General features: G+C 37.3%; 1 protein-coding gene across 2 annotated transcripts in view; it reads right to left on the reverse strand.

Annotated features, from left to right (window-relative positions):
* Positions 1 to 582: 582 nt before the first annotated feature.
* Trpa1 (transient receptor potential cation channel subfamily A member 1) overlaps positions 583 to 27,402 on the reverse strand; it is a 50,536-nt gene continuing 23,716 nt past the window's right edge. Inside the window, exons 11-27 of one of the 2 annotated variants that reach the window (XM_042666887.1) lie at positions 26,353 to 26,522; positions 26,101 to 26,265; positions 25,129 to 25,243; positions 23,429 to 23,595; positions 22,965 to 23,058; positions 21,583 to 21,642; positions 20,545 to 20,643; positions 19,313 to 19,383; positions 17,517 to 17,679; positions 16,187 to 16,276; positions 12,053 to 12,222; positions 9,725 to 9,854; positions 9,187 to 9,369; positions 5,516 to 5,584; positions 1,711 to 1,821; positions 1,469 to 1,566; positions 583 to 793 (exon numbers count right to left, since the gene is read on the reverse strand). In XM_042666887.1, the coding sequence (XP_042522821.1) occupies positions 583 to 793; positions 1,469 to 1,566; positions 1,711 to 1,821; positions 5,516 to 5,584; positions 9,187 to 9,369; positions 9,725 to 9,854; positions 12,053 to 12,222; positions 16,187 to 16,276; positions 17,517 to 17,679; positions 19,313 to 19,383; positions 20,545 to 20,643; positions 21,583 to 21,642; positions 22,965 to 23,058; positions 23,429 to 23,595; positions 25,129 to 25,243; positions 26,101 to 26,265; positions 26,353 to 26,522 (2,166 nt within the window). The remainder of the gene's footprint in view (positions 794 to 1,468; positions 1,567 to 1,710; positions 1,822 to 5,515; positions 5,585 to 9,186; positions 9,370 to 9,724; positions 9,855 to 12,052; positions 12,223 to 16,186; positions 16,277 to 17,516; positions 17,680 to 19,312; positions 19,384 to 20,544; positions 20,644 to 21,582; positions 21,643 to 22,964; positions 23,059 to 23,428; positions 23,596 to 25,128; positions 25,244 to 26,100; positions 26,266 to 26,352; positions 26,523 to 27,402) is intronic. The other variant, XM_042666889.1, reaches the window with a different exon arrangement.

Consider the following 27,402-nt stretch of genomic DNA (forward strand, 5'->3'; position numbering starts at 1 on the left):
ATACATTTATTACATTTATTATGATCACTAGCAAACAAAAAGTGCAGAGGAAAGGCAGGCTATTTATTATGACATTCATGAATACCATGGGACTCCAACTGTATGGTTCAAAGTGATATGACATGTGCTGGGAACAACAAGAAGAATGGATCTGTGTATCACAATAAGAACAGATGAGTACACAAGTTGCCTTCAAATTCTTCTAAAACAGAAAAGATTTCCATATAGTAGAACTGAATCTAACATTTGGACTATTATCTAGGGCAGCTGATGTTATATAATTATTATCAAGCAGGAATTCAGTGTTGACATTTGTGAGTGCTAATTTGTTTTCTATCTATTCAAATAATGAGATAATTTTCCATTATGATCTGATTTGAAATATCAGCAAGGATATCCCAAATACATAGTGATTGGCAGAATATGTGAATGAAGACACAGCTGGCTCTAAAACAGAACAGGACTTCTGGTTTCCTATATAATAACATCAACCAGATTTCTGCCTCTTCCTTGCTCTTTCTTTATGGAAATGAGATACAACGGTTGGCCCTCTAGGAGCCCCAATGAAGATCATCAGGGTGACTAGTGCTTAGGAGAGTGTGTTTTTGTCTTCACTGCTCTCAACACAAAATTCCACTTGCTATTCATTTGTTCCAGGCGCTCCTTTTTGAAACTGTCTTGAAAAGAACAGTGATTATCTTCATCCTCTGTTTCAGAGATTATCTCCATCTTTTGAATGATGAGTTTGATGAGCTCATGCTGCTTTTCCAAGAGAGAACTGAGGTCCTTCAGTCTGAAAGAACATACATAATTTGTGAATGAATTTCCAACTCTTTTTTTTTTTTGTTCTGCTAAGGTAGGAAGGTATAGATACTACAAGTGGTCCATGTAGTTAACTGTGCCCAGATCATTCCCTCACACTAGTCATAAAGCTTTAAAGGGAGATAAGTTTAAATGATTTTTCCCAAAGTTGACACAATTTGTGGTCACATTTTGTTGTTGTTATTGTTATTGGTCCTAGTTACAGATAAGAAACTGTTGGATAAAAAAGTTAAATGCCTTTTACAGGGTCACTAAATAGTGGGAAAAGGTTTAAATTTGGGTAAACAAAATCAGAAGCCCTAATGGTTTACTATGCCTAGTTACTCAAGAGACCCTCATTCAGGACTTTGCTATATAAAATTGCACTACTCATGAAGAATATGGTTTAAAATAATGCTCCCGCCTTAAGGAAATTAACAATTAGATATTTCGCTCACTTAATCATTGGAAGGCAAACTAATTGGTTAATACTGACAAGTTTTTGAGTCTAAAAATGTGTGGTGATAACACATAACCTAGCTATACTAGTTGATAAAGCTCAATTTAATGTAGGAGATAGAGGCCAATAGATAATATAATGGTGTATCATGCATTGTTATTTAAGAGTTTTAAATTTTGCAAATACTGATAGAAGAAAAATACATACCGGTATTTCTGTTTCAATATTTCCATTTCTAAACACGCATCTGTGTTTGGTATTTCTTGTCTTGTTTCTTGGGTACCAAAAAAATAATTAAATAGACGCTGTAGAATAAAACATAATAGTTACTCACACTGATTTCAATTCAGGGACATATTTCCTGGGTATGTGCTGAAATAGAGCTATCAAGCAAGGTTCCATAGCACAAATATTCATAAGCCACAGTAAGTATTAGTAAATGTACTTACTAATATCTTCCCATGTCTGGGTCTGTTGGGATACACAATGGTGGACTTGTGATCTACTTTCCGTAAAAACCACTCTGGCAGCTTTTTCTCTAAGCTGGTATGAAGTTCTACCTACAGGGCATTTTCGACTGATTAGTAGAGTCATTAATTTGTACACAGAAAGCTTACACTGTATAGAAACAATCATCTGTAGATAAAAATTGAAAACAGATGTGTGTCCTGATTTCTGCACAGAGCAACAGGGCAGGCCAGGCCTCTCTACCCCTGGCTTCCTCACCTGGCCCCACCTGTCATCAGGACCTCCAATGCAACCTGCAGGCAGTGGGGACGTGTAAGTGGTTACAGAGCTCATTCTAAGTCAGCAGATATTTATTGCTCAGGAACTGTGACTAACATTGGAAATATAAAGATGGAGCGTCTATTCTGGAAAGTACAGTAGTATGAAAGTATAATGATATGAATTACACCCAGGATAGGAAGGCAAGGAGGAAGAAACTAAAGAATTAGTAAAAACTAAAGGTAGTAAAAAAATCAGAATGGTACTAAGAGTGTCTTGTCAATCCATAGCTACTATATAATGACATTTGCTTTCTAACTTAAAATCATATGCTTTCAATATCTGAGTATTTAAGTGACTTACAGTAATAAATGATCAGATGTAGCAACTTCCCATATGACAGGGCTTAAATTATAACACCCACTGTCCCTACCCCAATAAGAAGTAAAATATTATATCTGGCTTTCCTACTTTTTGTTTTTTTTTATTGTTGTTGGTAGTGGGGTTCGAACTCAGGGCCTGGGCACTGTCCCTGAGCTTTTGCTCAAGGCTAGTGCTCTGCCACTTTGAACCACATCTCTACTTCTGGTTTGTATGTAGTATAAAATTAGAGATAAGAGTCTCACAGACTCCTACCCACACTGGCTTTGAACTGCGATCTACAGAACTCAGCCTCCTGAGAGCTAAGATTACAGGTGTGAGCCACTGGTGCCCCACTTCTCTCCTACTTTTTTGCCACTACCAGGGCTTGAACTCAGGGTCTCTCACTTGGCCTGCTTGCTTACAGCCGGTGCTCTACCACATAATCTTAACCTCTGGTTTTGTTTTTTCCCAGGATAATTGGAGATGGAGTCTCTAGCACTGGGCTTGGTACCAACCATAATCCTCAAAACTCATCTCCCTGAATACCTGGTATTATAGGCTTGAGCCATCAGAGCACAGATTCTCTATTATTTTTATAATGCTGCTACCCTTATTGGACTGTATATTAGTTTCAGTTTTAAAAACTATTTTCTAATTGTTTTATACCAATTAGATATTTCCTCTAATTTTCCATAGTATTTTTCTGAACTCATTTTTCCATTTGATCCTTAAAGTAATATTCCCTCTCCCTTTCCCTTGCTACACGTGTATGTAGGGGACACATTTTATTTGTTTTGTTTTGTTTGCTTTTTAGTTTTTGCAGTAATACAGTTTGAACTCAGCTCTTCCTGTTTGTGCTCTTGCTTAGGCAAACTTTCTACCACTTGACTCACATCCACAGTTCTTTTGGCCTTAATTTATTTTTCAGATAGGCTTTTGCACTTTTATCCAGGTTGGTCTGGAACCACATTATCTTGCCCTTTCACCTGAGTAGCTGAGATTACAGACATCCATTACCATGCCTACCTGTCACATGTTATTATTTACTTAAAGTCTTGAAAATGATTTATTTAAGCCCAGTGTTAGCCATCAGATACAAGACACCATGTGAGTTACTCTTGTTCATCATCTGTCTATGAGCTGTCAAATGTGGTTTTGAGAGTTTGGCATTCCAAGCCCTATGTCCAAGATGCATCCAGCTCCTCAAGAACTAAGGTGATATGTTCACCTGCCCACACAGGTAAGATTTCCACACTGAAGGGTTAAGTGTGATCTATCAATTTTTTTCTTAATTAGCCATGGGCTTAAAAATATTTATGAGTGAGGAGGCTGGGAAGGTGGCTCAGTGGTAGAGCGCTTGCCTTGCATGCCTGAGGCCCTGAGTTCGATTCCTCAGCACCACATAAGCAAATAAAGAAAAAAGCCGGAAGTGGCACTGTGGCTCAAGTGATAGAGCAGTAGCCTTGAGCTGAAGAGCTGAGGGACAGCGCCCAGGCCCAGGGTTCAGGCCCCATGACCGGACCAAAAAAAAAAAAATTTATGAGTGACTACATCTGCCAGCGTTCATCCGGATAATGAACATATTAGTGTTAAAAAGCAACCAATGGCAAACCTCTCAAGTTATGACATCTGTCCATGAGTCATCACCAGTTCCTATAATGGGCACTGTCTCAGAAACCTAACTGTCTCTCCTTTTGTTTGAGATGAATTTGAGAGAGGACAAAATGGCTCTGTATGAAATGCTCTGCTGACTGACTTCTGATTCTGCTTCTATTATAGGCTCATAGAACTTTCAAACTCTATGTACAGACTCTGTCCCTGTTCTTGATTCAAAACAGGATCAAGTGGCATGGGTCCCCAGGCTCTATGCTGCTGGCTTTCAGGGAACACAGTGCAGTAGTTATTTTTGACATAGGGTCTTGTTTCTTTCCCAGGAACATGCCTGTACCACAATCCACCTATTTTGGGTTTCATGTTGCAGCTGGGAATATAGTACCCAGCTTCTTCCATTCAGATAAGAGTCTCACTGACTTTCCTGCCAGGGCCTAACTTAGAACTGTGATCTTCCCTATTTTAGTCTCCTACAAAACTAGGAAGACAGGTTTGTACCACTGTGTCCAGCTATGGGTTTATAAGAGATTTATTATATTTTCTATCTGAATTGGCCTCAAAATACTATCTCCTGTTATCGGCTTCCCAAGTAGGCAGGACTACAGGCATGGGCCACAATCACCTGGGTTATCCAATATTCTTAAAGCATCAGATACCTCCATTCAAATTTGAAATTTAAAGACAATGCAAGAACATAGAAATGACTACAGTTATGATGAATGCCTAGAAACTATCTCACAAGATTCAATAGTCAAAGAACTGTCATGTTATTAGAAAAATGAGAGGAATGCCTTGAATACAGTTAAAACTTCAATGTAAAATATGCTGTGAGGGTCCCCAGTAATGTCAAGAAAAATATCAGGAGCCACTTTGAACATCTGGGCTAAAGACATAATAATTCACATCATCTGGGCATAGCAGTACACACCTGGAATCCTACCACGCACAACGCTGAAGCAGGAAGATTGGAAGTTTAAGGTCAGCTTGGGATATATAGTGAGATTCTGTCTCAAAACCAGATACAAAATAATTCACACTGGTGTCCAGCAGCTAGTTACGTAGCTGGCCATAAAAAAGAGGTTCAAGCAATTTCATCATTACCCTGTAGAGAGTGTTGTTAGATACTTTGCACCATTTTGGAATTTTTTTCCAGTTGTAGGGCTTGAACTCTGGGCCTGGGCACTGTCCCTCAGCTCTTCAGCTCAAGGCTAGCGTTCTACCGCTTGAGCCATAGCTCCACTTCCAGTTTTCTAGTAGTTTATCGGAGATGAGAGTCTCACAGACTTTCCTGTCCAGACTGGCTTTGAACCGTGATACTTAGATCTCAGCCTCCCAAGTAGCTAGGATTATAGGTGTGAGCCACTGGTGCCCAGCTGGATATTTGATTATAGCAAGAATACCAGCAAGCATACAACCAGACACAAGAGAGCACTTTTCACTATTGAGAAAATACCTCTGTTAAATCATTATGTTTCCAGAAAACAAGCTATTCTTATATGCAAGTAATTATGATTGTACTAATTTAAGTCAGCTTTAAGTAAATATAATGCTCACCTGCATAGCAATCCTCTTTAGTGATGCATGCTTCTGGACCTCAGCGATATCACCGACTGCCAAACCAATCTGAAGGAGGACACAAAACTTTAGCATGACTCACCTCCACATGTACCTAAGTTTTGTCTTAATCTATTCAGGCTTCTTCAATGTTAATATACTTTAAGCCAACTAATTTATAATCAACATACATTTACTCTTCACAATTTTAAGAGCTGAAAAGTCTTGCACGAAGCTATCAACATTTGGGTTTGGGCCCTTTCTTCATGATTTTCTATGCATTCTCACGTGGTAGAGGGCAGAACAGGTCTGACAAGCACCAGAAGACTTTTTCCTTTAATACAGGCACAAATCCTACTCATGATGGCTCTTCACCATGGTTTTTCTCATCGACCATACATCCCATGTTCTAATATGGTCACCTTGGTGAGTAATGTCCACATATAAATTGTGCTGTAAACCACAGCAACATCTTTCTGGCTAAAACAAGCAGGAGCCTGTGAGCTCCTAATAGGGGCTCAATAAAGCTTTGAGACTGCATCTTGTAGAGAAGCACATTGTCTTTTTAGCCATTGCTGCGTGATGGCCACATTAGTGGTCCAATAATGTTAACTGTTACCCTGAAATCTTCAGATATTCAGTTGAATCTGCAGTTTATCTTAGGATAAAAATTAGATTATTTTGGAAAGGACAGGGACACAAAGTGATATCAAAGAAGATTGGGATATATTCATGCAACACAGTTGGAAACCCCAGGAGCTCAGCACTTAGGATAGAGACAACTGACTTCACAACATAAAAGTGTTTAAAACATTAAGCCAAGGGAATAAATGAGTGTTTATCTTACATATGTTCAGCAGGATAAATTACTCTTTGTGGGTGGGACTTCAGTTGGAAACCTCTAAAAATACACAAGTAGCCAGGCATGGTGGTGCATTGATGGATCACATCTGTAATCCTAGCTACTCAGGAGGCTGAGATCTGAGGACTGATTGATCCATCGATTGGGATTTAAAGCCACTCAGGCAAGAGAGTCTGTTGACTTTTATCTCCAATTATCTATCAAAAAATCTGGAAGTAAGGGTGTGGCTCAAGTCCTAAAATGTAGTCTTAAGCAAAAAAAAAAAAACAAACAGCAACAACAACAACAACAAAAGAAACCTCAATGATAGTGCCCAGGACCTGAGTTCAAACCCCAGGACCAGAGAAAACACACACACACACAGACACACACACAGACACACACACAGGAAGAGAGAGAGAGAGAGAACTAGATAGAATCAGCTGAAGTGGAACTGTTAGCTCAGATTTACTCTACCTGAGTAAATTAGTACAATTCACTCACTCTTCCCTCTATTTAGACACATAGTCCTTGTCTTTCCTAAGATTGTCTCTTACATGCTGTACCTGAAAGCTCTAGTTGCTCTTAGGGAGCTCAAAGTTCAAGAATCTCCAAGAAAGAAATGCTTGTCTGTGCAGGCTACCACTGTATGCCCAGTACTTAAAACTGGACAGAAAACATGGTGAATGAATGAACACTGGAAAATTATATGTTAGGGATTTCAAGCTAGCACTAAGAAACATATGTGCTTAGTAAATCCATTTTATTTGGCAGGACTATAGATTTTTATTGTTTAATCTACAGTTCCAAAACTCCTATCAAAACCAGTCATCTCACAATTGCTGCTTCACACATTTATGATGCTTGCTGGACTCTGAGCTTACACAAAAGATCAATTATTAACAATTCCTTGGTATTTAAGGTTCATTGGATGCTAATCATGATTGTTTAATGTGCTTTGTTTTAGCTCATTCGATCTTCACAAAGTCCTGGGACATACACGTTATTATAATTCTTTTCTGATTTGTGTTTTCAAAAGTAGTAACACAAATGGCAGCCCCAATTCAGACTAAAATAATAAGGGTACAATGACTAATAGGCACTTAATAGGCACCTTACTTAATAAATCTTCCCATTAGGGATGGTGCTTGAGCTGAGTTCTGAACGCTCAGAAAGACTTAAAGTATGGTGGGAGGTTTTTATAGACCAAGAAAGAGCCTGCAGAATTCAAGTGGCAGGAAAGGAAAGTGACACCATCTCAGGAACAGTTGGTACGAAGTGAGTAAAATCAAGATCCTAGAGACCTTTGTGTGAAATGCTAATGGGTTTAGGATGGATTAAGAATATTGAAAGAGTTACAGAAAACCTCACAACAAATAATTTTTAATAAAAGCCCAGAATCTTCTGAGTCATCTCTACAATAAAGGAAAAGAAGGGGATTGCATAGAGAACTGATGTAGCAGACTCCCCAGACCATTGCTGCAATTTAGATGAAGTACCCTAAGGGTATGTCAGTGTGTTAGATGTAAAAGGGAAATTGTGATGGAGAGAATCTGGGAAATTAAAGAGAAGGGACCAAGAAATACCTTCCACTGATCTGAATTAGATGACCCAGGGGAAAATTTGGGGATTGAAACACAGATAGAGATGCTCAGTGGGTATTTGATATGTACATGCAAATGTGGACTACTACACAGCCCATTTGTCCTCTGAATAATTATCTCCCCAAACCTAAAACATTGGAAGAGAAAAATCTGGGCTTTGTGTCATCCATCTCTGGTTTCCCTAGTGCCATCCTTTATTTTTTCTAAGTAATAAAAATAAAACTAAGGAGTTGAAGCACAGGAGAGAACTGAAACACTCAGGAGTATGCACATGTGTTTCTGTTTTGGAAACACGGTCCACCAGCACATACTCTGATATAGAGTGATGGCCAGAGAAAGTTTGTCTTTAGCTAGAGTTGGTATCTGAATAAGAAGATGCCCTCTGAGAGAAACACAGTAACACAATGCTTTCTATTAAGATCTGCCAAATTGCCAAGCCTTCCTCCACCCCAGAGCAACCTGGGGTTCCCCTTTACTGTCTTGCTCCTCCTGGCACTCATTCCACTTGCTCCACATGTGTCTGTGTGCATATATCTAACTTCCTGAGGAGCTTTTGAGCATGTACAGATGAGGCTTTAGTATTTAGTTTTGTTCATTGCTGTTTCCCAGAAGCTACAATTGTGCCTAGCATTTAGTAGATTCTTGGAAATATTTGTCCAGTGAATGTATATTTGTATTCTTTAAACACCCCAGCCTCTGGATGTGTTTGGTATACCCCATACACTAGATATATGTTACATGAGTGGATTTATTGTAACTGTTTCTCCATTGTTATGGCTTGGGTATTGAGTGTCTCCCAGAGGACCATATGTAACAGCATCATCCCCAGGGTGGCAGTATAGGGATGTGCCATGGACCTTTAAGAGGTAGTAGAATCTTTTGAGAGGTCCTTGGTAATTGAAAAGGGTTGTGGGATTCCACCCACTCTCTTCCTCTCTGCTCTGGTTTGTGAGAGGATTGCTTTCATCCCACATGTGCTCCCACCATGATATACCCACCATCTGCTGCCCTCACCAAAGCAGATAGCAGATCTTTGAACTTCTGAAAGTAGCAACTCAACAGACATTTATTCTTTGTAACTTACTCACCACAGGTATTTTATCTTAATAACACACAGCTAAAACACCTATCCTCCCACAGTAGAAGGCCATTAAAAATACAAAGAATAATCATCATAATTAAATTATTCAAATGACTGATGGATTATATAAGGGCAAATTACTTACGAGTAAATTCATGAGGACAATTGGGACAAACATTGTGAAGGCAATAAGTTGTGCAAAGGACAGAACTGGATATGCTAATTCCTTTCTCAAAAATGGTTCTAGGAAGGCATCTCGATAATTAATATCACCTAGCATCATGCTGAAAGTCTGAATCAAGGACAGCAATGGCGAGCTGAAGGCATCCTGAAAAAATAAAGTAAGGTAAAAATTAAACACAAAATGAAGACAATTGAAAGGTCTTTTGTAGAGACCAATTGACAAAAAATATATCACAAACACTTTTAAAAAGTTATAAGCATATATCCCTAGAAATGTAGTCCTGAGCAATATTTCTATACTCTACCAAAGTTATCAGAAAATCTGTGCACACAGATCATCTTTTCTAACAACGGAAAAAGTTTAGTAAAGCTACTTTTTCTTCAATAGAAACCATTCCTAAACTATCAGAAAAAAAAGTAGACCTTTGAGATTTAATTACAAACATACATTTCTAACATTCACAATAATGACATCAACTGCATGTGTAAAACTGCCACACCTGTAAGTTGAGGAGAACATAAAAGCTGAGTCCAAATGCCAAAAGAAGGAAGATAAAGACTCCTGTTGATCGCAACAAGGTTTTAAAAATTACCTCCAACATAACAATAAATATTCCACAATTTTCAAACCTGTAAAAAGTAAAAAAAAAAAAAAGACATGTGAATTCAGCAATAATCAAGCCTGATTTTTTTAATCCATTCATCAAACTGATTTTTTTTCTCCTTTGGTTTGGTGTTTATCTCTCATCCTTATACCACTTGACTACTAGATGTTTCTTTTACCAAAATTGGGGAAGGAAAAAAGCCTACAGGTTTCTACTGTCAAAGAAAATACTAAATTGGTAAGAAAGGAATAAGAGAGCAACCATGGGACGCATTAAGTAGCATCTGATGAGACAAGCTCAGGTGTTCCAAGGCTCCGATTTCAGAGCACACAGGCCATGCTGGCTTCTTCCATTCTTCCATCCACCCCTCCCCAGTTCCTACATGGTCAAATGTTTAGGTGAACAATGGATGCCCCATCTGGTCACTAGCTTGTCCTAGCATACTCTTCTCTTGCCAAAAATAACTTCTTTTTTTTTTTTCCTTTAGTAGGTGTGGAGCTTGAACTCTGGGCTTGGGAGCTGTCCCTGTGCTCTTCAGATAAAGGCTAGAGCTCCACTACTTGAACCACAGAGCCATTTCTGGTTTTCTGATGCTTAGTTGGAGATGAGAGTCTCATGGACTTTCCTGCCCAGGTTGGCTTTGAACCTTGATCACTCAGATCTCAGCCTCCTGAGTAACTAGGATTACCGGCACGAGCCACCGGCGCCCAGCCAAAGATAACTTCTTAAAAGAATCAGATTTTAAAATCACCACCACCCAATTTATATATGAATCCAACATCACACTCCGCTTTAGAAGTGGATGAAAATATTCTGTATGAACTGAAAAGTGAATGCAACTGTATGCTGAGAAATAAACTGTAAAAGGAAGTTAGCTGAGTTTCAGAGATAGCAAATAACCACAGACATCAATAGTAACCAAGCAAAGGGAGCGACCGTGCCTGAGCCCAGCTTGAGTCCTCTTGGCTTGTAGGCCACTACCCATCTCACCACACTATGTCCTCTTTGGTGACCTGGGGTTGCCTCGAGTTATCACTGGGCTCATGACAGCAATGGGTAAAACCGCAGAAAAAGTGAGATTCCTAGAGTTAACAAGACTTTGCTTATGTTTCTATTACTCAGTTTCCTAGCTGAGGTCTTCTACAGGTTATTCAACTCAGAATTTTCATTTTTTCTTTTATACTCAGTGAATTGTAATAGCTACTTCTCCTTCATGTAAAGGCTGCACTAATGTTTTGTGTAATGTCAGCAACTATGAACCTTTTACTTCCATTTGAGTTAGAATCTTAGGGCTCCTTTTCCCTCTAACTTTCATATCACTTTTATCAACCATGAAGCTTGTCACCTCATTTTGAGTGTTTCAATGCAGAGTAAATGCTTATCAAATAATATCAGGTGAAGCAAGAGTAGTGACACTTTTATCATGTCACTGTCTTTTTTTTTTTTTTTTTTTTTTGGTCAGTCATGGGGCTTGAACTCTGGCTCTCTTCAGCTCAAGGCGAGCCTTCTACCTCTTGAGCCACAGCGCCAGTTCTGGTTTTCTAGTAGTTTATTGGAGATCAGAGTCTCAAGGACTTTTCTTCCCTGGGCTGGCATTGAACCATGATCCTCAGATCTCAGCCTCCTGGGTAGCTTGGATTACATGTGTGAGCCACCAGTACCAGGCATCATGTCACTGTCTTTTTTATTTTATTTTTCATTTATGTGGTACCAAGAAATTGAACCCAGGGCCTCATGCATGGTAGGCAAGCACTGTCTCTAAGCCACATTCCCAGCCTGATGTCACTGTCTTTTATGCCACTTTAAATCTAGATTTGACTGGATGAGAGGTTCTTGACCTGGATCTGAGGAGACATGGGACAATGTCTACGTATGTTTTTGTCTGTAACATCTGGGATGAGGTCTGTGTTACTTCTTCTAGTGGGTAGAAGCCAGAAATGTTGGGCATTTTATAATACACAAGACACCCCTTTCCCCAATATACACACAAAATGAATCAAAATGGACCCAAATTTCAATAATACCCAGGTTGGGAGACCCTGTCCTGCTTTTTGAAATCCATACATCTTCACTTTGACTTAGAAGGATATGAAATGATCTTCACCATTTTAAACAAGCTGACAAAAGACTGATCTAGTTAAAGATTCTTGTCAGTTCTAATAGTTTTTCCTTTGATATTAAAGTTCCTTAGAGGATACCAAAATCATTCAAGCTGGTTTTTACCTTTGAAGATACAATAAGAAGTTCATCCAGTAGAAGAATATGGCAATTGCTCCACATTGCCATTGCACGTGGCCTGGTATGTTCACGAACAAGGGCAGCACAAATATGATGCTTGTTGTGTAGATGATCCATTCCAAGGCATTGTTGTAGTCCAAAAAGTAATTCCTTTTCTGGGATTGAAATGAGTAAAGCGTTACCACACAGAGAGGTTTCTTATGAATGGTTTCATGATGGCTAGGACCAGGGAGTCCTCACCTGCCACCCTCAGTTGATTTATGAGCCTCTAGGGTATGGATGTGTACTGACCAAATCATCAGTTGACCCAGTGCAATGGAACTTCAATGCCTAAGAAAATCTTAACACATTTGTGAGATTTCCCTGTAGGGCCTATACCATTTGAAAGTAGTACAAGTTGGTTTAATGTTTGTGAGATCTCTCTGTTTATCTAAAGACACATATATGGATCATTCAGCATAGAAATGAACAAAATCTTCTTTGAATAAAATTTGGGCCTTGTGCTGTGACTAAATCAGAGAGGAAAACAAAGCAGGATTTTATTCTTAAAAATTTCATCTTTCAGATATTAGTATAGTCTCATCTCGTAGAGCACTTAAATATCACTAAGCAAATGTGGAGTGCAAATCTAAGTAATTGTATATAATCATAGATCAATTAAAACTATGATTTGAATTTTTACTTAGGAAAATAAAAAATGGTATGGGAGACTAAATAATGTGCTCTAAACCATTGAACAATGCAGTCTAATTCTCAGAATTGTGACAATATACTGAAAAAATCTTGTATATTAGTAAGTAAATGCAAAGTATTATTATCATCAAACTGCTGCCATGCACATATCCATGTGCTTATATAATGTCATAAAAATTTTTCATGGAAAATTAGATGTTGCAATTTTGGTACAACTTGCAAAAATAATCACAGAAAATGCATATGAACCTGAGATTTAAAACCTCCCTATTAAGAGAATTTTAAACAGCAAAGGCATGTGGACAATTTATTTAATTCTTGGATCTGATCTGAATTTAGTTCACCCTCTTAACATACAGACTGGGTTCCATGGCTCATGCCTGTAATCCTAGTTCTTCAGCAGGCAAAGATCAGAAGGATTATGGTTCAAGGCAAAGAGTTTGTGAGATCCCATCTCATCTGAGCTAGGCATGGTTGTGCACAACTGTCATCTGAGCCACACAGGAGGGTAAGGTCATGAAGATCACAGTTCTAAATCAGCCTGGGCAAAAAAAATTTGCAAGAGTCATAGGGGAGCTATATGTTTAGTATTTTGAGGAACTCCATACTATTTTCCAGAGTGGTTGAACAAATTTACACTCCCACCAACAATGCAGTAGGATTCCCTTTGGCCACATCCCTTCCAGCATCTGTTGTTTTTAGATGTCTTGATAATTGTGAATGGGGTGAGGGGTGAGGTGGAATCGCAATGTTGTTTTGATTTTCATTTATTTTATGGCCAGAGCATTTCTTCATGTGTCTATTGGCCATTCTTATTTCCTCTTCAGAGAAGTTTCTCTTTAAGTCTTTAACCCACTTACTAATAGGGCAGTTGTTTCTTTGAGGATTTATTTGGGGGGGATTTAATTTCTTGAGTTCTAAGTATATTTTAGATATGAGACCCTTGTCTGTTGTATGGCTAGTGAAGATCTTCTCCCAATCCACGGGCTTTCTATTGATTATGCTAGCTATGTCCTTTGCCATGCAAAAGCTCTGCAGTTTCCCATTTGTCCAATCTTTCTGTGATTTGTTGTGTTTCTGGGTCTTTATTAAGAAAGTTTCAGCCTGTGCCAAAGAGCTCTGATTTTCTCCTATTCCTTCCTGTAATGTTTTCAGGGTATATCCTTTTACTTTGAGGTCTTTGGTCCATTTGGAGTTGATTCTGGTGCAGGGGGATATAAGGATCTCACTTTAGTTTTCTACAGGTGTTTAACCAATTTTGCCAGTACTATTTATTGAAGAAGTTGTCTTTCTTCTATCCTAGGTTTTTGGCTCCCTTATTGAAGATTAGGTGGCTATAGGTCTCTGGGTTCATTTCTGGGCCTTCAGTTCTATTTCATTGGTCTTCAGGTCTGTTAAAGTCAAAGTACCAAGCTGTTTTGACTGCTATGGCTTTGTAATAGAGTTTGAAGTTTGGTCTTGATATTCTTCCAATCCTTACCTTTCTGGCAAGGATTGATTTTGCTATGCAGGGTCTTTCATCGTTCCATGTGAATTTTGGGATTGCTTCTTCTATTTTATTAAAGAATGGGGTTGGAATATTGATGGGTATTGCATTAATTTGCCATTTATCACGATGTTAATCCTCCCAATCATCCTGCTTTAATTTCCCTTTTCAGGTTTTTTAAAAAAGTTTTCCTCATAGAGGTCCTCCACTTCTTTGGTTAATTCTTAGGTATTTTATGACCCAGCAATCCCACTTTTGGCATTTACCCAAATGACCACAAACAAGGCCATACTAAAGCTACCAGTACAAATATGTTTATCACAGCACTATTCACCATAGCTAAGACATGGAACCAACCCAGATGCCCCTCAGTAGATGAATGGATCAAGAAAATGTGATACACACACACACACACACACACACACACACACACACACAAACACAAACACAAACACACACACACACACACACAAATGGAATTCTATGCTTCCATAAGAAAGAATAACACTGCCCAATTTGTAAGGAAATGGAAAGACTTGGGGAAAAAAGTCATAGTAAGTGAAGTAAAGTTAGACCTAAAAAAAGATAGGTCCCATGGTTTCCCTTATTTGCAATAATTGGTATACATCTAGGATAATCTTAGCAGATGAGCAGAATAGCTCAATAGCTATGTACATATGACCATATAAGATGATGCTAAGTGAAATGAATCCAAGATATGGACATAAGAGGTTTTTCTTTATTGTTGTTTTTAATGTACTATGTGGGGTTTTTTGTTTCTTTTGTATGTTCTTCCCCCTATGGTATATTCCCTGTTGTCACTGTATTTGATGTGGTACCCTGGTATTGTATTTACGTTTATCTGAATTAGGGAAGTGAAGGGGAACAACAGAATGGTGAGACAAAGCACATGGGGGAACCAATGTAACAGCGATATTCACAATTCAATATGTTGGAAATGATCCGTATGACTTGGTGGGGAATCGGGGGAGGTAAAGCAGGAGAAAAATGAGGGAAGGGGTAACAAGTGTGACAAGAAACATACTCACTACCTTACTCGTGTAACTGTAACTCCTCTGTACATCATCTTGACAATAAAAAAGTTTGCAAAACCCATCTCAACAGAAAAGCTGGGCTGTGATGGCATACATCTATCATACCCATAAATAATACTACTGTCTAGAACAGTCCCAGGATGGGAGGAAGGGGACAAAAATAAGCTCTATCTAAAAACATAACTGGATCAAAAAGGGCTAGTTACTTGGCTCAGCATTAAAACGTCTGCTTAGCAACATGAAGCCCTAAGTCCAAACTCTAAAAAATAAAAATAAAATAAGAGAATAAAGAAAATACTGCTATAAAGTTTCCATGCCAGGCATGGAAGCTCATAATATAATGCCAGGACTTGAAAGACCAAAGTGGGGATAAAGTTTCAGCCAGCCTAGGTTACATAATAACCCCTGTTTTATATTTTTTTTCTTAAGTTCTCAAATTGTATTATGGCTTCTATTTTTTTATTTAAAAACGTTTTCAATAAGAAAGAAATCAAAGACAGAACCTAAAGGAATCTTGAGACAGATGTGCTTATTTAAATAAATATTGACATTTAAATTATAAAACTTTCTATTGTGTCAGAAAAATATCTCAATAAGTTCTGTAAAAGAACAATCATATAGTCATTCATAATGATTGCTTGTAGCCTAACACAGCCACCTAGACCAGCAAAAGTAGAATATTCTTTTCAGAAACATGAAACAAGCATCAGTCTTACTTAGTATCATGTAATTTCTACATTTGAAAAGTTTCATCTTGTTATTTCCAGAAAAGCAATATGATTTTATTATGGCAGAATATTATTTTCAAATCATTATTTGCCAATTATTTTATGTTCTACAGATTAAAATATTTGCAACTTGAGAGAAACAAAATGCATTGCATACCTGCTGCAAAATTTGAATCACTTCTTTGCAATATCCAAATATACTTGATAAGAAAACCAAAATCATACAGACTTTTATTGGATATGAATTCTGAAACAGAAAAGTAGAAGACAGGTGGTTATAAGAAAATAAGAAGTACAGGGCTGGGAAGGTGGCTCAGTGGTAGAGCGCTTGCCTTGCATGCATGAAACCCTGGGTTCAATTCCTCAGCACCACATAAACAAAAAGAAAAAAGCCAGAAGTGGCGGTGTGGCTCAAGTGGTAGAGCGTTAGCCTTGAGCTGAAGAGCTGAGGGACAGCGCCCAGGCCCAGAGTTCAGGCTCCACGACCGGACCCCCAAAAAAAGAAAAGAAGTACAAAAAAAGAAACAATGACTACTTCATAGTTTCATACTATTAAATATAATGTTTGTCTTTCGCTTCATTCCTATGGATTGCCAATGTTTGAATTAAAGAGAAAATTATTGCCATGCCAATACTCCTCTTTGAGCAGAGATAATATATTTTTTAACTTCTTTCCAATTGATCTTGAAAGGAATATAAATCTGAATGATGTAATTCTTAATTGTAATAAAGTGCACATGATATTAAAGTTTACATTTTACATGCAGGTTTGCATTCTAAAATATGCAATTCTGTGGTATTAGCATATTCACAGTGTTCTACCACTATCACCAATATCTAGTTCTATAGCTTTTATTCTCCCCAAGCAGAAAATGCATTTCCACTGAATATGCCCTTGCATCCTTCTTCCTTGTTTCTTTTGTTCCTAAAACATAAATCTGTGAAGTTTTACATATTAACATTGAAGCTAACATCTTACACATTTTTCTTCCTTCTTTCTCTTTCTTTGTTCCTTCCTTCCTTTCTTCATTCTTTTCTTTTTTTCTTTAGTGCTGGTACTTAGTCATGAGCTCAAGGCTCATGACTATTGCTTAGCTTTTTCACCCAAGGTTGTTTTTCTACCACTTAAGCCATACCTCCATTTCCATCCTTGTGCTGGATAGTAGGAGATAAGAGTTTCCTATTTTCCTGCTGGTCTGGCTTCAAATTGGGATCCTCAGATCTCAGCATCCTAAATAGCTGTGGGAATGAGCTACCAGCAGATCACATATTTCTTTTAAATTAGTTCAAACTCATTTATTGACCCATTTACTTATATTTTCACTTCTTTCACAAAAGATTTAAGAAGAAATTAATATGTAAACGAATTTTATAGGCTACTATAAAATAGCTTCTTGATATTTCAGATTTATTTTGGCCATAGTGCCCATAGGAAAAAATTCAATTTTTATACTCCCTTATTTTAAAAAGGTGAAGTTAGAAAATACCGTAGTGTCCAATATTTCCAAATGATCACTAGATTCATTGAAGATTCCAGTGGAATTGAAAGCCATTCCTGGCTTTATATGGACCACAAGAAGGGTCATAGGTATGAGACCGAGACAGTAAGATCCTAGGTTCATCATGTGGGCTCTAAATCCATAGGCACACCTATAGAAGCAAATCACAAACACATTTAAAGACACCTGTAGAAAAAGTGACTATAATCTCTTTCCATTATCTACATTCACTGAACCAAAATGTTTTCTAACTTACAAAATTATCTTTAAGTTGTACAAGAGTTATAATTTAACAAAGCAGTTTATATATATATAATACTTCTTGATCAATGTCATCCCTTTCAACATTTTCAGTCATGCTTCCCAACCTACCCCTTTCCTTATGTTTCTTATTTTTATAGGACACACATTGATTTCATGACTGCATTCTGCTTTTCTCTGACTCTTCTTTCATTTACCCCTCCCTACTTGGTTCCCTTTTAAAGTACCCATTTCCTGTGTTTATTTTGTTGAACTTTGCCTTTGCCTTTTTAAGGCATTCCACTATTTGAGTTCTCCCTTGAATCGACTGCATTTCAATTAATACATCTGTATACATTTGCATACCACCCAACATATCTACTTACAAGTTTATAAGCTAAACGTAGCTTTTGCAATTGAGGAGGAAAGTGCAGCCTTTGTCTCTCTGGGCCTGACTTACTTCATTAACATACTGTAGTGTCAACAAGTAGTAGAGTAACAAACTTTAACCAAAGTATTCTTTTTAGTATTATCAACATCCTTAAATAGTTGTACAAAGGAGTTTTGATTCAACATGTCAGTTTGTGCATACAATACATCTTTATCCATATCCTTAAAGTACACCTTCTATTTCACTGTTCATAGAGGATTTCTCATACCTAGAAGAGCAATTCCCAGTCACCCCTCAGATATTACAACAGGCATGTAGACCAATGGTACAGAGCAGAACACACAGAAATCCACATAGCTCAGTTATGAAAGATCCAGTATTAAGCAATAACATCCTATATAGAACACCAATAATTCAACAAATAAGAAAAAGAATTAAAATAAAATTCCATTTTATCAAACTTAAAAGCGTCTCCATAACAAAGGGAATGTTAACTAGGTTAAAGAGAGTCTATAAAATTGGAGAAAATCTTGACTAGCTACATATCTAATAAGGTTTAATAACCAGAAAAAATTTGCAGGGAGCAAAACAAAAAAAAAAATCTCCCAGAGAATGAACATTCAATTAATATGTGGTCAAATGAACTGAACAGACAATTTTCCAAAGAAGAGATACAAATGGCCAAAAAATACAGAAAAATACTCCATATCTCTGGCTATAAAACCGCAAATTAAAATGACATTGAGATTTCATCTTACTCCAGTCAGAATCACCATCCTCAGAAATATGAGCAACAAATGCTGGCCAGGATGTGGGGAAAAGGACTCTTACTCACACACAGTTGATGGAAATGTAAATTAGGTTGACCACTGTGGAAAATAGTTTTGAAGTTTTGTAAAAAAATAAAATTAGAACTATATTATGATCCATTGATACCATACTTGGACATATATCCAAAGAAATATGATAGTTAATATATGGTAGTATGACATTCCCCAAACAAAAAAAAGATAAACAGTGGCAGAATTTTGCTTTTGATACATATCTCTTTTCAAAATATAAAACACTGAAATACCAACAAAGCACATTTTCTTACTTTTTCATGGACTTAATAGGGAACTTATTTAGAGAAGAAATACTCTTTAGTACCCACCATTTCATCAGTAGATATTCTTTACACACAGGGTGATTGAGAAGCTCAATGCGGTTATGTTGAACCATGACCTAGAAGTGAAAGAAAAGCAACAGACATACAATCAGACTCAGAAATTGAGCATTTTTTCTGGATTTATAACTTTAGTTTGCTATTATAAACATAGTATTTATTAATTTTATGGATTTCAGAAAAGTAATAACTACATCAAGACTTTTAAAATATAAACCATAAGCTACAGAGAGTCATTTTATATAGGTGCAGTTATGTAATTCAGTCTCTCCTTAGTGTTGAGATGAGATCAACTTTCAAACTTTACACCAAATTTCTACAGGCATGGACAATCACAAGAGGTTAACAAGGAACACATGTCCATTCTTTCCTTATCTTTCAATGAGGACTTTAAATAATAGAGTGCATATAAATAGTAGTTAAAATAATATGTGGATCATGTTTTCATGAGTATTATTAGAAAATCCAAATATTTATTTTAAAATTACATCTTAATTATTCCAGAAATACATATAGGAATTGACACTAGCAAGATGACAGAATAGGAACCTCTGGGGGTTATCTTTCCTACACAGAAACTGCTTAATAACAATGCACACACTGCCACCCAATTGAGTAATGCAGGATCTAGTTAAGTGATTCCTGTACCAGGGGTTGAAGATGTAAATAAAAAGAACCAAATCAATGACAGATTTCCTGGCATTTAATTGCTACATCTCTCCTGGCACAGTGAAATGGCCTTGGGAGACAATTCTGAATTCCCTGTCTCCTCCTACAAAAACAGAAGCATGGTATGTACATGCAATGTTCTGTCTTTCAATAGGAACCATTTCTAAGCACTAGCAAGAACAAGCACCAGGAGAGGCCCCCTGAGGACAAAGTGGATCAGAAAAGCTTGGTCTAGCACTGAAGAAGCTACATTATTACAGATAGACACTAGGCAGTGCTATAGAAACACAGCAGCTGCAGTATCATGTTATCAGGGAAAGTTTTGCATAGAAATAGGCAGAATCCCTGTTACTCAGAAAAAATGAATCTGTAGCAAAGTCCTGACTTGTTTACTAAAAAATAAAGAGGCTGACATGGTAAACATAAACATTGTGCTACAAAATTAGTATTCTCTCCAGGTCCCTTTCATTTTCATCAAGAATGGACTGTTTTATCAAGACACTTTAGAACCCAGGTACAAACTAGGTAGGTAAGGACACCTCTGCACTTACATTGAGGATTGAAAGAGGTTCATATACGATTTCCTGTGTAGGTGTTATTTTCTTTGTAAATGCTAGTGGACACTGAAGATACTTGAAATTATACTCAATCTGTGAAGGACACAAATTTAAATTGTTAGCCTATTATAAAACTCTAATCATTACCTTGTCTTCTTTCTTTTGTTTTGACTTTTCTTTTTGTGCAAGGAAAAAAAAAAAAAAACAGGGCCTTGTGCATGAAAGTCAAGTGCTTTATCACTCAAACACAGCCCCATCCCACAAAACTTCTTATACATGGCAGCTAATCCAGGAACAGAGATAAAGAAGACTTTAAACAGTGTGGATGATACATTTTTATAAGGGTTATTAGGAATGGCCAGTTTCTATTGAAAAACTTCTTGAAAGATCAAATACGCTAGGCTACAATTCTGCTAAGAATTAACTGATTTAGACAAAGATGAATCATTTTAAGTAGAGAAAGGGGAATTAAATGGTCATATATGGGATATAAGAAATATTCTAGAAAGCTATTCTTTCATTGCTTTATAACTTGTAGTCATGGAAAAAGAAGAATTCTCATGTGGCCTGGATCCCATCTACATAATAATTTTAGTAACCTCAAATCTGGTTGGGAATCAAAAGCCAAAATAACCAACAATGACAAACTGCTGGCCAGTTTGTCCTCGGCATAGGATGGAGATGATGTACTTGTTTGGTCCCATAAGTGAATCATTGAGTTTCTGGAGCATCTGGTCAACCCCATCTATAGGGTTTTGAAGAATTTTAGACTTTCACTCTCCAGGAAATATGAACCAAGGAAATATAAAGATGATATATAACACTAAGTGATATTGTTAGAAACACATTATCTGTGGAAACCTAGAATGTAAAGAAAACATTTCTTCCCAAGTAGGCACGAAAATATTATGATAAGTGAAACCAAACTGATTATTATAATAGGTTGTAAAACTTGTAGTAGCAATATTTTTGGTATTGCTCAAAGAATTGCAGTAAAATAAATTTCCAATTATAACGATGAAATAAACTTACATGGTAGTCTCGGCAGGACTTGTCCTCTGTGGAAGGAATCATGCAGAAATCTAAAAGAATCTTTGGGAGAGAAAACACAGCTGAGCTATCAAGGCAGCAGATTGTCTGAAATGTCCCATTTCTAAACACCACAAAAGTTATGGCCCTTGGATTCCTTTGCTTCTTGTACCTCAAAGATAAATTATAATCCATATGATTTATGCATAAAGTATAAAACACAAAGTAACATAAATATCTCTGCATGCTTCAGAAATATCAGATGGTATCAAGCAAGTCTATGTGCTTAAGAATGAGTTGCTTTTACTAAATGTCTGGCTAGAAATATTCCATTGGTTTGCCCTAAGATATCATGTCTGTCAGGATTTCTAGAGAATTTGTAGATGATTAAGATTCCTTTGCTCAGACAATGACCATTTATTGCCCTAATTCAGATGTTTTCCCCCTGTACTGAGGTCAGCTATAGTTTTGGTCTAGTCTTCCATAATTCTCAGTCTGGAATAGAGGTTTTACTTTTGTTTCTTACTTGTGGATTAATAGAGAATACATGTCTACCTGGGAGTAGAAAGACCACTGGGGGATTGATGCTGAAATGGCAAATGAATATTCTATAGATGCTTAGCACAGGAAAGAATGTTTATAGAGCATTAGAATGACTCCTTGGCTATGTAGAGACAGGTATTTCTATGGAGCTCCTATCTAAGGTATTTGCCTTACTACACATCCAGTGACCCAAATAAATGACTCTGACCAATAATACTGCCTGGCCAGGATTCCCTTTTAGAACCAGAATAGACAAAAGGTCCCATATAGCCCAAAGGTAGTGCATTCCACCTCTCCTCTTTTGTTCAACTCCAGTGCCCAACAGGACTTGTGTGAAATTGCTTTTCCTGTACAAATCTTTCATAGTTACACCTCTATACACAGTGTGAAGACAAAAGTCAGGCCAAGGAGCAGCTGATGCTCAGAACAACAGTTCTTGATTTGTGAGAAGAGAGTCCAGGTATCAGATCTGATTTTTATGGAAAGCAAGATTATCTGGGCCCTTCAGGAAAATACCTGAGCTGTAAAATATTAGACACTAATGAAATTTGAAACAAAAATATACATGTCAAACAAAATATATCTAGAGAGCTGGCGCCTTTATTCTACTAACAAACAGCACTTTGCAGTCTCTGCCCCAAACATAGACTGTTTAGAGAACAAACGTATTTACTATAGGCTCTCACTAATAGGACTCCTAATTGAAGGAATCAAGTACTTGTTCACTAGCTTCCAATGTAGCCTGTAAAAACCCAATGTTCTAGATAAAATTTACTATTAGAAGTTAATGATTAATGCAATAACTCATTACTCATTTCAATAATGAATACATAGGCACTTACTTTCATGCACTCTGGGAGGTATTCTACCATTTCCATGATTGGACATCTGTTGCTTGGAGAATGATGAGTAAAAACCTTCAGACATTCATCCCACCTATAAAAGCAAATATGTAAGACACATGCCATTCTTTATCCTTCTTTTCTGAAAAATAGTTGAAAACTTCGGTTTCTTTTTGTAGCTACTAGAGTAAAGATGAATGTGTTTGTTGTCTTCCACTAGGGAGAATGATGGAAAGGGTGACTCAGGTCAAGATGCACTGTATGTACTAATGGGAATGCTAACATGAGGTCTTCAGGCACAGCTAATTGATGCTAATCAGTGTTTTTCAATAATGTATACAGCTGACATTTTAATATGCTAATTAATGCTGAAGCCCCTCCCACTTTCTTTCTTCCTTTCTATTTCCTCTCTGGCTGTGAATCACTCAGGGAACTCTGAGTGCAGTGGACAGGGAGACAGGTACCTCTTGCTCCTGATGGTGGTGAGGACCACCTCTTTCCTCTTGTTATGAAGTGCGATGTGCAAGAAGGAAGCCTGCTGTTTATTCATCACGATGTCTGCGTCGTGGTTTAGAAGGAGCGCCACAGCTTTGGCATGCCCCTCCCGCGCCGCGAAGTGGAGCGCAGTGTTCTTTTAGAGAAAACGGGAGATTAAAAAAAAATTGGGACGAAAATTTGGCATATGTACACAATGGAATTCTATGCTTCCATCAGAAAGAATGACATTGTATCTTTCATAAGGAAATGGGAAAAAGAACACATGAAGTAAGCAAGATCCAAAGAAACACAGGTTGCTTGGTTTCCCTCATTTGTTGCAACTAGAAAGTGCCCTATAAATCTATAAGTGAACACACTGTATGGTAAAAGACAAAAAATTACACTTGGGCATGATAAATTATACAGGACTCTAGACATTCTCATAGTGAGACCAGCGGAGGATATTCTTAGGAGAGGATCACAAAGGTTCAATAGCTATGGGAATATGATCCTATACAATAATTTTATTGAAATGAACTCCACAAAATAAAAACAAGAAGTTTTATATTATTTTGCTGCTTCTTTTTTTCTTTTCTTCTTTGTCACTGGTTTTTATTTGTGGAACCTTTGCCTTGTATGTAAGTTTCTCTGTTTGGGGTAAGGTCAGGGGGAGCACAGAAATGGTTGGGAGAGGGTGAAAAATGCAGCAGTGATACTAGACATGACATTGAAAATGAACTACATGAATTGTGGGGCAGGAGGAACAGGAGTGAAAAAATTGGGAGAAAACAAGGGAAGAGGTGATACTGTTTAAAAAGAAATTACTCATCATCTGACTTATATTACTTATCTGCAACCTCACTGTATATCACCTTTACAATAACAATAAAAAGAAGAAAAATTGGGACAATGGAAAATCATTGTCTTATAGCATTGTGGAATTGCTCTAAAGAAATGATTCACAGACTTAACTATTCAATACTCAAATGCATCAATTTAAGATTTATTCAGAATCATCATGCTTTGAAATAATGTTTATCATCCCAATATAGTGTGTGTGTGTGTGTGTGTGTGTGTGTGTGTTTATAGGGCGGTGATTCCACAAGGAAACAGGGCAGGCATTCAGCTAAGGATGCTGTGAATATAGAGGAGAATATTCCAAGGAGATTGCTCATCTCTAAGAGCTGTGCTTTCCCAACTTGGGGTTTATAAGCTAGTAAAAACAAATTAGATTGTCGTAAGGTTGCCACTTCTCTGTCTTGCAGTGAGAAGACATTTTAAAAACAGACAAGAGCGACTTCCTATGTCTGTCATTTCATGAACAATGTATATTTCAACACTCTTCAAAGAGGAAGGGCACCACAAAAGACAGTCAGTCTTTCCAATCAATGGACTTCAAAACAACCCAATTTCGTAAATACTCAGTCCTGCTCTCTTCATTCTTCTAGGTTCACCAGAGCATGGTGAAAGCTTTATCTTCAAGTCTAATGGGCCTGGAAGGGCCTGTGTGACCATGGAAGGGTGGCCACTTAGTGTTCTCCCATTTCTGTTTCCCTGTTGTTCATACCTTACCACAACAAAAGCTGGAGGTAGAATAGGACAGGAAGAGAGCAGACAGCTAAGATGAAGGCTTCCTGGCAATTTTGGAATCCGATTTTGAGTTTGGCAAGAAAAATAGAGCACCTACCCCCTCTTCATCTAGCCGATCTGTGCACTTCAAATTGGTATCCAGAATGACCTTCATGGTCTGAGTGTACCCACCCATGGAAGCATGATGCAAAGCCGTCCAGCCATTGTGGTCACTGTCAAGAGAGTTGAGAAAGGATCTGTGCTCACAGTATACAGAAAACAGTATACAGAGGCAACAATGCTCGATAAGAAATGTACTCATTACCTTGCCCATGTAATTGTAACCCCTCTGTATGGTATTTTCACAAAAAAAATATACAGATGAAATGTGGGATGGCAACCACTCTGTTCATGGTATGTGGGTCGAATGACAAAGTGGGCAACACTTTGATATTTAGCATATAATTATCTATCAATAACATAATCCAAACAAATATTTTAGTCAGGAGGTTAAAATATAGAGCACATAAACACATTACCAAATGTTTGAAGATGAAGGAAATGACCATATGTTTGTGTCATATAAAGGTGCTATGTGCTATTGAATGCTATTTTCAATTTTGTTGTATTGTTTCATTAAATATTGTGCCAACAATGCTCCACAATAGTAGCATTAGTTTTTATGGTTAATAGTTAGTGTTAGTAATAACATCATTGGGGGTGGTGGGGGTAGCCCTGGAGCTTGATCTCAGGGTCTGAGCCCTGCCCCTAAGCTTTTTTGCTCAAGGCTAGAGCTCTACCTCTTGAGCCACAGCTCTACTTTCAGCTTTTGGTGGTTAATTGGAGATTTCTTGCTGACTTTCCTGTTCAAGCTGGTTTTGAACAACAATCCTCATATTTCAGCCAACTGAGTAGCTAGGATTACAGGCATGAGCCACTGACACATAGTGATATTGCCTTTTAACAATTGAAAACTCACATATGTTTTAAGAATACGATGGACAGAAATGTTTAGTGAGATATAAATTAAGATAACATAATTAAAATATAGAAAAAGGCAACCTAATACTGAAGCTCCACATGTCCTCACCTGAGAAACAATGCTCCTTTTTTCAGTAGAAGTTGAACAACTTTATCATGCCCATTCTTGGCGGCCAGGTGGAGAGGAGTCATCCCGTGGAGATCCCCTTCATTCAAGAGCCTTGTGTCACTTATGTCTTGCAGGAGCCTCTGACAGGTATTGATTCGCCCATAACTTGAAAGATAGTATGTTTATGTATTTTCAAAGTCAGTATTACACCAGAGAAGGACATACTCATAGATCATGAAGACTGGCTTTTACCTGGCTGCAAAATGCAAGGGTGATTTCTTATCTTTGCTTTTTGAGTGAATAGACACGTTGAAACCAAGTAGGTTATTTACAGAGACAGGGACCCCCTGTCTGCATGCGTAATGGAGAGGGGTACACCCTTCATTGTCTTCATCCATCACAAGCTCCTTAATATGTTGCATCTATGGGAAAATGAATATTTGTATAGAACTCTATTGTGTTAATACAGCATTTTTCTAAATACTCTGCAGCATAGAATTTTCCAATAAGTGTCAATTTGTATTCCTCAAGGACAAACCTGTAAACTACCTAAAGGATATTAGGATAAAATAAGTAAGGATGAGATATCATGCTCTCTCTAAAATGTACATTACCCTATTAAAGGCTCTGAGAGATTCTGCAGTCAGGGAATGTACCTAAACAGCATTTTCCAAACATATGTGGCCATACTTTCTAATCTCTTCCTTTATTTCCCAAAAGAATGCTTAACATGTTCTTTTAAGCAAATGGATGAGAATATTAAAATTAGGCTTATTTGGTCTTTTGTAGTATATTAAACAAAACAAAGGAGAGCAAATAAGTCACTTACTCAAATTAATAGACATTGTTAATTTTGTTTAAAATATTCAGTATATGTGTTTTTGATTGATTATTAAAGGGAGACACTGTATAAAAATCTATTTATTACTAAAAATGGCACATTTCACATATGCCCAGTCTGTAACTACTGATAAATATAAATACAGAGATATTGCTTTCAGCCTTGAATCAATAAGTCAAGTGTATCAAGGAGATTCTTGGTAGAATATTGTTAATTTGCTTACATACGTAATTTTCTCACTGTTATAAAATTTATAACCATGAATGATTGAAGGAAACATGACTAATTATGATGTATCCTTATTATAGATGTGTATGTACAACAATCCTTTGTAACATCAAAAACCAAAAACCAAATTCAACGAACTATAATTATCATCATCATCATCATCATCATCATCATCATCATCATCATCATCATCATCATCATCACCACCACCACCACCACCACAATGGGAATAC

The sequence above is a fragment of the Dipodomys spectabilis genome, unplaced genomic scaffold (genome assembly GCF_019054845.1).
Source record: "Dipodomys spectabilis isolate Male_0828 unplaced genomic scaffold, ASM1905484v1 ptg000015l, whole genome shotgun sequence".
NCBI classification, from domain to species: domain Eukaryota; kingdom Metazoa; phylum Chordata; class Mammalia; order Rodentia; family Heteromyidae; genus Dipodomys; species Dipodomys spectabilis.